We start from the raw sequence: 10,666 nt of genomic DNA, 5'->3' as shown, positions 1-10,666 counted from the left end.
GTTCAATCTCAACTTAGGTGCAAATTGTTTTCTTCTTAATCATGGCACTTTTGTCATTTGCCACTTGAATGGCTAAGAAAATTGATACTTAACTTTAGACTTAAACATTTCAGTTATATATCTAAATTTTCTTCTGATTTATACTATTTTAAAAAAAAAAGTTTTACACAACATTTCAGTAAAGATGGAAACATCACTTTCAGGTTTTTTATAGACTTGTCAGACCTTTTATACACTGCCTTCAAAAACAGCATATAACGTTGTTAACCTAAACAGAAAGCAGGTACAGCTTGCAATGGAGAAATACCATATTGCTTAAGTCTGAATGCATTCACGTGCGAAGACCCAAAGGGAAACTTTAAGCAAACAGCACAATTCACCTTCCAAACAAGTGTTTTTATGCTCGTTTAACTCACCAGTAAAATAAACAGTAGCATTTCACAAAACATACTCTGAAAATTTAGACATTAAATTAAAATTTTTTAACTTCTATTTTTCAATTAGCAGACAACTATGAAATTACTTTGAGTAACTATTTTTCAATTTATCTGAATAATTCTCTGTTTCAATTTATCTGAAAACTCATGGAGGGTAAAGTTTATAGCTCTTCCCTCCAAAGCCAACGTTTTTTCTTCAGCAGTACTCAAGTATGAATTAAAAGAGAAACTCACAAAAATTTTTCCCATGCCAAGAAAACATGGTAAGTGAATATTATTTTTAGTATCTGTTTCGGCCTACTCTTTCAGATCTGCTTCCCCCATGACCTCCCCTGGAAACTTCACAACCTCAGCTACTGTATGACTCACGAGGAGCACGGTACACCCTATCCTTCAAGGATGGAAATCCTCGTTCTTGTCTTCCACCATGGTCACGACTACTTAAGTATGTATAACTTTGGCTGCTTGAGTAACTTTTCTGCCCTCCTCCATATCTATCTCTTCTACTGCTATAATCATCATAGCGACTTCTTCTGCCATAACTCAGAGGTGGACCTCTTCCTGAGAGAGCACCATGGGAGCCCCCTGTGAAATTAATAATTGATAAAATTACAAAACTTTTCCCATTACTATTATAACATGACTGTAAAGTACTAAGTCTTTCAAAGGATAGCCTTTATCTACCTCTACGGTGAAGATGAGTTAGTACCAATGGTGATGGGGCTTTCACATTTATTTAAAAGAGCAGTATTTTTTTACCTCCAGTAGTTGAGAAGGCAATGGCAACTCACCCCAGTGTTCTTGCCTGGAGAATCCCAGGGATGGGGGAGCCTGGTGGGCTGCTGTCTATGGGATTGCAGAGTCAGATGTGACTGAAGTGATTTAGCAGTTTAAAGTCAATGTTAATTTTTTGGAAAAGACTAAAATTTTGAACTTCTTAATGTTCCTATGCTTCCTACTCTTAGTAGCACTTTTGTTTTAAAAATGTTAAATAATTTTTGTGAGTAAAAAATGTGAGCTGCCCAATTATCATTTTAAAAGACTGATCAAAAACAATTCAAAGACCTTCACGCCAATCAATTAGGTAGAAATTACTTTTGAGAAATTAGAAGTAAACTTGAGTAAATGATGTAGATTGAGCATGTCAGTTCTAATTCTGTCCTTTTTAAGTTGTAACTGTCCTCTTACCATAACTCTTATATGAATCCCTGTAAGAGCCTCCAGTTCGATGTTCAGAATAATCTCTATCACGGTTTCCACCATAGCCATCACGATCACTAAATTTAAGAGAATTAATGTTATAAGAAAAAATGTCCTTAAGTTATTTAATTAGAAACAGAATTGTTTATAGTACCTATGTCCTCTAGAGGCACGATCATCCCGAGAACCTGAATGGCCATAATTCTGGTATGCATACTCTCTAGACGGTGGAGCATAATCCTTGGTGTCTCTCGGACTTGGATAATCTCTGCCTGAGTAACTTAAAACAAAAATAAATGAAAAGAATTCATACAGAAAGAAGTTTTAAATGTGCAAAGGACTTCAATATACTTTTCTTCATGGAAGATATATAATGATGAACAAGAATATAAAACACTGCTTAACATAATATTTTTTTAGGAAAAAAAAAGTGTCTCAATTTGAATGAGATACCTACTCTGCACCTAGTAGACAGGCTATATATATAAGACATCAAGTGTTGGTGAGCATGCAGAGAAACTGAAATCCTATGTGTGCATAGTAAATAGAAAGCTATGTCAGACTTTTAGTGACCTTGTGGACTGCAGCCCACCAGGCCCCTCTATTGATGGGATTTTCTAAGCAAGAATATGGAGTAAATTGCTGTTTTCTCATCCAGGGGATCTTCCCCACCTTGGGATTAAATCTGAGTCTCTTGCATTGGCAGGTGGGCTCTTAGCACTGCACCACCAGAGCAGTTATGGAGAAGATGAATGTTTCCTTAAAATACTGAAAATACTGTATGACCCAGGAATTCCAATTCAGAGTTTACACTCTGAATTGAAAGCAGGTACTCCAGTGTTTGTACACATTAACCACAAAGATGGATAAACAAACCATGTTAACTTTACATATAACGGTAGATAACCCCCACTCACAAACTGAAGTACTAATTCATGCTTCAGCAAGGATTATCTTTGAAAACACTCACACTAATGTAAAAGCCACATATTAAAGCTCACATATTGTTAGGGCTTCCCTGGTGGCTCAGTTGGTAAAGAATCTGACTGCAATGTGGAAGACCAGGGCTCAATACCTCAGGAAGATCTTCTGGAGAAGGGAATGGCTACCCACTACAGTATTCTGGCCTGGAGAATTCCACAGAGTGGAGCCTGGCAGGCTACAGTGAACATATAATATATTCAGGATTAGGTAAATTTACAGACACATGACATAGGTGGTGGTTTCTTGGGGACATGGGGGATACTGCTTATGGATTTTGTTTTGGGGTGATAAAATATTTTGGAACTGAATAGAGAGAGTGGTTGGAGAATTCTGAGTATTTTAAATGCTATGAAATTGTTCACTTTTAAAGTTTTGATAGAATTGTCAAGTTTTACCAATTTAACAATGTTAAATTTTACCTCAACAAAATTAACTATGACTTAAAAATTCATGTATTTTATTTTTCTTTACCTGTCTTTAGTAGCATAACCATCATCTCTTGGTGACACATAGCTATCTCTCCGAGAAGACACTGGCTCTCTACGAGGACTTCCTCTGTAATTTTCTCTTCGCAATACTGGACCTTTAATGTAAGTATCTCAGAATTGAAAATAATATTTCAAAGAAAATTTCAAAAGACTGGTGTCTCTCCTCTCTCCAAAACAATTTTTTAAAAACTACTTATAAAATCCCATTAATGCCTTTAGTTTGCTTTATAAATGTAATTTCTGAACTGGTGTCTCTCCTCTCTCCAAAACAATTTTTAAAAAACTACTTATAATATCCCATTAATGCCTTTAGTTTGCTTTATAAATGTAATTTCTGAACATTTTATTTCCTGACAACAACTGCTCCCTGTACATTTTGCATAATGTTTAAATTACAAGTAATAGAATCTCTCAAAACTTGAGCAAAGTCTAATTAATTTTTGGAAACTATTTTTACACGTTCAATCACAAAGTTGTTGATTCTTTCCTAATGTTGATAAATTTAACATAAACCACAACTTGAATTACTGACCTTTCCAAATGACAGTACTATTGAGTTCAACTACTTATTAGCAATAAAGGGCTCATTTGAAAAATTCTACCTCTTCCAAAACGGAAAACTATTTTCCATAAATAATGTTCACTTCTTGTGTCTTATTAATTCCTGGTGGTCAGAATTCCCTTGTTTTGTTTGCTTACTAGGCTAATAGTCTAATGAAACTTTAGGTTTCTCAGCTTCTTTTGTATTTTGAAATCAGTACCATATTACACTTGGCTTCACTAATATCCTATACATAAAATGACAATTTGATAATGACTCAAAGTTTTTAGCTCTATCAAGAGCAAACAATGTAAAAATATGGTAAGAATCCAAACTAAAGTTAATATGGCAAGTTGCAGTTACTTTTTATAATTACATGAACCAGGTAGGCAACATAACAGAGCTAAACTACTCTACATTCCAAATCACTAACTCATACGATATTAGTTTTCATAAAAATACTTGATCTTGAAACCACGTGAAAAATCCTAAGCAGCAAATGTTAGCAAATTCCAAAAAAACCTGAGGAATTCTCTAGCAAGCATAGATTTAAAGGAAATGTCTTCCCCACTTCTATGTTAATCACCTACATAACACTATAATTAGATGCTAAAGAATTATTTTTCAGCCACAAATTAACAAATAAACTAGTGATCAATAAACATGTCCATGTAATTCTCTTTTCATTTGGCTTCTTAAAGTTAAGGATTCATTTTTAAAAAGCTCACTTTTACTAACTACTCGGAAACAACAGTCTCTGTATTATATAGCATTTACCTCGTTCTCTCATCCCACTACTGCTTCGCCCTTGAGCAGAAGGAGCAGATCTTTTCGGAGAAGGACCTTCACGTCTTGAAGATGGTCCTCTTTTAACTGGATAGGGTCCTCTTGAAGAGCTCATGTTGAGATTATATCCATTATCACCTGTATTTCAATGAAATCTTTTAAGTAAACATTCTTTAAGTTTTGCTTACTGTTTATAGATCTTTACCAAAGAACTTCCATGGCCCTCAGCATTTGTATTTGTCTAAACCAATAAAACTATTTCCTCATGTGATACATCAATTAGTACAATTCAATCAGTTTGAAAAATTTATGAAATGATTCAAGAACCACTGCTGTGACAGTAGTCTGAAGAGACTAAAGGAGGTGGAGTAAAACCAGGATAAAATAAATTTTTGAACACACAGGGAGGAAAATAATTCATACAATTCTGGTGTCAAAAAACTTAATCTAATACAATAGGTGTTATGTCAAAACAATAAAAAATATGCACCTAAAAATACAAAAAGCTCCTTTTATAGGAAAAAAAATGCAGCTTCTCAAACAACCTTGAATCATTTAGTAACGTAGTACATACTTACTTGGAGAAAAAAAAAAAATCCTGCTTGTAAGTGAATCCACACAGATCAAGTCTGTTTTGTTCAAGGATCAACCTTTATTGTTCATTTTTCACGGAAAGGGCTATATTTTGTTCAACTTTAATAGTATTTAGAATGCATGGTAAGTAATGAAAAATCATCTTTTTATCTCACTAGAAAAATGTTTACAGATATGTTTCAGTTACATTTGGCAGAGTATGAGCTGGTAAACTTTTCTCCTCATCTGAGAAAACAATACAACTGTGTGATCTTATAATGAACACACCCTGTAACTGAACTTTTAAAAACATTTTCTAAAAAATCACGCATCTGGTTGTCAAAGACAGTAGTGAAATGTTTTATTTTTCAAGATTGGTTATCATTAGTAGAGACAAAGTTTGTTAGATATATGGAAGTTTATGAATGGAAAGTGCCTCCCTTCTTTCTTACCAAGTAAAAACTTTGAAAATATTTCATAATACCATTTTCAGTAACTCACTGTTCTCTAATACATACACACACATACATATGTATTACATATATGTAATTATACATACAAAACAGAGGCTTTTACATCTGTATCAAAGAAAACTTTTCCAAAATGCAAATTTTATTACCACAGAACCCAGGAACAGAAGCACCCTATCAAAATGTCAGTGGAGAATTGCCTAGATTTGTCTGCACATACATGCTCAAGACAAATACTATAAGGTCAGTCCAAAAATACACAATGTTCACCCCTAAACTGTGGTTATCTGTTACATAATCTTCAACGTTCTCCTGTATTTTTTACAATACAGTAGGACTACTCAGAGTACATAAATGTCTTTTTAATAGTTTAAATAAAGTTATTTGCCATAAATTGGAAAATTCTAATGTATGATCTATAGCAATGAATTCTGTAGAAAGACTGTTAAAGAAGCATCAATAACAATGGTAAAAAAGACTTAATAAAATTTAAGCCATTTCCCTGTAAGATGATAAACATTTTTTTGCACATAAGTAAATGGCACCCCACTCCAGTACTCTTGCCTGAAAAATCCCGTGGATGGAGGAGCCTGGTGGGCTGCAGTCCATGGGGTCACACAGAGTGGGACACGACTGAGCGACTTAACTTTCACTTTTCACTTTCATGCACTGGAAAAGGACATGGCAACCCATTCCAGTATTCTTGCCTGGAGAATCCCAGGGATGGGGGAGCCTGGTGGGCTGCCATCTATGGGGTCACACACAGTCGGACATGACTGATGCGACTTAGCAGCAGCAGCAATTTTATAACTAGAACAATTCTTTACAACTTAGAAATAATTCTGATTATCAATAATGGTAATTTTTCATTTAACATATTCTTGTAGATTATTCTCATTAGCAATGCAATAAAACTTGAGATTTACTAGATGTTCAAACTTAACTGTTTTTCAGTGCTATGGCATCCTTATATTTTAATACATTACCAAAGTCTCCTCCACGAGACACATGCCCTCTTGCTCCACCAGTTCTTCCTCTTTCCCATCTTAGATTTCTTGGATGGCCCCTGTTTCTTGCAGGAGGTTGCAGTCTCTGGCTACCACCACTTTCAAAAGATGGTTTATTGGCTTGTTCTACTTTAATTGTCTTTCCATCCAAACACTAAAGATTGAGTATAGCATCAGTAATGTGGCATAAAATTTAACTTATTATTGCAATGAATTAAATCAGTATTTTTTCCCCAAAGCAAACATTTTTTTCTCTGAAATGACTGTACCCTTCGACATGATGAACATGACTTAATTGGCAATTGCCTTTCATAAGTCATCCAACACAAAGCACATGTATTTACTATTAGAAATTCCTGAACAGTTCCCTGGTATTAAAAGATGAGTATCTCTTCTTTACAATGAAAAAAGCACACATTTTTATTTTCTATAATGTGTTTCATTTTAGTAACTTTCCATTTAAAATTTTAGTTTCCCAAGGGTACATAAAAGCATGCATATTACTTAAAGTATTCAAAATTATTGTTCCTATCATATTTTAGCATTTGTTCTATTAGACACAAACATAAATTTTCTCAATATAACTGCTGCTTTATATTTAGTTGTAGTAATTTTCATTTTTCTTTTTAAAAAATAGAACCCTTATTTGGTCATTAACATTTCTTGCCTTATACAACTGTTTTATTTTCTGTTACCAAGTAGTTACTGACCGTAATGCTACTTCATATTTTTCAGAAATGCTTATATTTAATCTTTCAGTATCTGCCTTAATCTTTTACAGAGACCAAAGGGAGTTTTGAAAACCTAATAGGAATCATACTATACAGACTCTTGTTATTTCATATTATTTTTGGAAAACAATTTTAAATCCTAAATTCCTACCAAGACTTCTGGCTGAAATGGGCTCTATACCAATACAGTCATCCTCAAAAGCCATTTTTCCCCCATCTTAGGGTCTCATTTTCTATTTCTTGATTCAAAATATTTTCCACAAATTCATGCACTGTCTCCTTCCCAACTGAGGATTTAGCAAACATTCCTAGATATACCTAAAAATAGTACCCACCACCCAATAAGCTCTACCAAAATTAGTACTTTATTTTCCTTAACATTTTTGCATGTATAATTAATGTTTCTACTTGTACATTTTTTCTCTTCACCCTAGAACATCAGTGCTTAAGAAAAAATATTTTGTCTCATCCACAACCATTAATCATCTAACTAAATTCAATGAATGCCTTGCAATGTAACACCTATTGAATAAAGAATTACTCAAGTGTAATTTCAGATTAAATGTTTCAGTGCTTGACAACTAGAACAAATAAAAAAGAGGAATTAGTTACCATCAAGTATTCTCAAGGAAAATTTATCTCTGTGACCCAAAGCTGAGTCAAACTTAACTTTTAGGTATTACCATATCTGAAAAATGAAAGTACAAGAGTCAACATATGCTACATGTGTGAAATATACTAGAACCATAACTATAGATAATAGGAAACTAATGTATTCATACTAAGGGAATGTAGAAGTTCCAGAGAGAATTTAACAATTAACAGGATATCATGAGTACAAAAGCCTATTACCCACAATACAAAATGGGGGAGATACAGACTTTGTTTTTCACTATAACAGTCCACAGAGGCAGGACGTCCTGTAGCAAACAGTGCCCTGTAGCTAGCTAAAGAAGTGGGATGGGGCTGATATATGGCAGAAACCAACACAATATTGTAAAGCAATACTCCAACTTTTTTAAAAAGTTCAGCTTCTAAGGGAAAAATTATTATCCATAAGACTGATACAGTGAAGGGTGACTTAAATAGAATACACCAAGACTTAAAATACAGTATGGAAGAGTATGGGAGAGTGCTGAAGGTTAAGACCTATTTGTATTTACACTTGAATGTTAATAGAAGATAGATTTAATCTATTTTGTTAATGCTGGTATTAACTTCAATCTCTTCCCAACCAGAGGAACTATTTGACACTAGTATGTGACAAAAAGGAGAGTGAAGCCTTACAAAGCATTATACTACTGTAACAATAAAGAAATCTAGAAATAGTACTAAATGAAGACTATACATTATTAAGACTTACCTTTCCATTCATTTTTTTGGCAGCATCCTTTGCATCTTCAGGGCTCTCAAAAGTGATGAAAGCAAAGCCTCTCGACTTGTTTGTGTTCCGATCCTTTATCAAGAGAACTGTAATACACATAAATCTTTTAAAATGTCACATAAAATTGAACTTTACTAATTTCAAAATTATCACTCCTTTGACAATTTCTCATTAGACCCCTTTAATGTACTTGAATGTTATCAATAGAGCATAGTACAAACTTTTGAAAGATACTTAAAAACAAAAATCTATTATATTATTTTATACATGATATAAAAATACCATATAATTTTTTATATATTATTTCTAGTATTTTTTAAAATGAACATAAATCTCAATAATTCTAATAATCTCAATAATTCTGTAATAATCTCAATAATTCTATAATTACCATGTCTTATTCTATTTCACATTCCAGTACCAGTAGTACATTTTAAAAGCACTGTTTACTTCCCTTTTCTCTAAGAGGAGACCCTTTCACTGATGGCCAAGTACTTGCCCAATTAAAAAAACAAAAACCTTAAACTATTCATAGTTGTCCATGGATATATATTAGGTATACATTTGCTTTAAAGAGACTTATGTTGATTCTAGAGTTCGATTCGGTTCAGTTGCTCAGTCGTATCCGATCCTAGAGTTACCTTCCACAATGTGACCATATTTCCCAAATTCAGCTTCAAGAGACTTCTCTGTTGTTTCAGCACTGAGGCCTCCTATTAACAGTTTTCCAGGCCGATCTGTTGCCATCATTTTACTGTTCGGTGGCAAAAGATATACCAAAGAACAAATTGAGCCAAAATGTTCAAATATCATTTTAAAAAAACAACTTTTAAAAATGTTTACTTAAAATACAAAGAAACTTGTAACACAAAAAGGAAAACAATCCCTGACCTAATGAATGCTGTTTTTTACAGATGACAAAGCCTGTAAGTTTAAATTACATTAAAAGGCTGCCATAAAACTCTTTTGAGCTGCAGTGTTTAAAGACCTCACTCATTAAAACCTAAACACAGTATCTAAGTTTTATAATATGTACATAAAATACACTAAACACATTTTCAAATTTCCTCCATTTTCTCACATTTACATTGATTACACAACGAATAATCTATACAATATACTTCCATTTAAAAACTTCTACAATACTAAGTCTTAAAAGCCACAGGAAAATAAAATACTTTGTTGAGGGAAATTTAACCCGTGGTTACTTATTTTGGTAGACTAAGAATCATCGCTCTAAACCAAACAATGTTAACTTTTATGAACATTAAAATTTGACCATTTTTGTTAACTTAATCAGCAGTTCAACATTTGAAAACTTTAGTTTTAAGTAATGTAAGTAAAACGGTTCAGTATAATGGGTAAGTTTTTCAGCTACTGTCACTATCTCGGAGAAAAACTTTTAAAAACAGAAGTGCACATGAAACAAAACGGAGCCTCGGGTGTTACATCCCCATGCCCAACTAGCCCACACAAGCCAAGGGAGAAAATCGGTATTATACACCAAAGCAATATCCCATGACTAGTAGCCAGAAGCCAAGAGAGAAAAGCTGGATTACGCACCAAACCAACAGACCCGGCAACAAGCAGTCCCAAGCCAAGAGAGAAAAGCCGGTTTACACACCAAAGCAATAGTCTGCTGCACTAACAGCCCCAAGGCAACAGGGAAAAAAAATGCCTAACTACACACCAGAGCAACATTCAGCCCAACTAGGAGCCCCAAGCGGAGGGAAAGATCCACGTTACCCACCAGAGCAGCATTCCGCACAACTAGCAGCCCCAAACCAATGGAAAAGAGCTGGATTCCACACTAGAGCAAAATTCTGCATGACTAAGCCCCAACAACTAGCAGCTCCAGGTCAAGGGAGAAAAGCCGGTTTACACACCAAAGCAGCATTCTGCACGACTAAACCGCCGCAACTAGCAGCCCCAATCCAATTGTAAAAAGCCGAATTACAAACCAAAGCAACAGTCCGCTGCACTAGCACCTCCAAAGCAATGGGGGCGGGGGCGGGGGAGCCGGTTCACACATCAAAGCAACATTCTGCACGACTAAGCCCCCACA

At 34.4% G+C, this 10,666-nt stretch overlaps 1 protein-coding gene across 1 annotated transcript; it reads right to left on the bottom strand.

Annotated features, from left to right (window-relative positions):
* Positions 1-786: 786 nt before the first annotated feature.
* On the bottom strand, positions 787-9,351 carry LOC138431401 (RNA-binding motif protein, X chromosome-like). Its single transcript, XM_069573500.1, has 8 exons — positions 9,243-9,351; positions 8,581-8,687; positions 6,466-6,640; positions 4,428-4,574; positions 3,093-3,204; positions 1,792-1,917; positions 1,626-1,714; positions 787-1,022 (listed from the first exon to the last, which is right to left on the bottom strand). Exons 1-8 carry the CDS (start codon positions 9,349-9,351, stop codon positions 787-789), a joined length of 1,101 nt encoding a protein of 366 aa, XP_069429601.1.
* Between the last annotated feature and the right edge of the window lie 1,315 nt (positions 9,352-10,666).

Source organism: Ovis canadensis, chromosome Y (genome assembly GCF_042477335.2).
Source record: "Ovis canadensis isolate MfBH-ARS-UI-01 breed Bighorn chromosome Y, ARS-UI_OviCan_v2, whole genome shotgun sequence".
In the NCBI taxonomy this organism is placed as follows: Eukaryota; Metazoa; Chordata; class Mammalia; order Artiodactyla; family Bovidae; genus Ovis; species Ovis canadensis.
The sequence above is the reverse complement of the archived record's forward strand: the minus strand, read 5'-3'. Positions and strand labels throughout refer to the sequence as shown.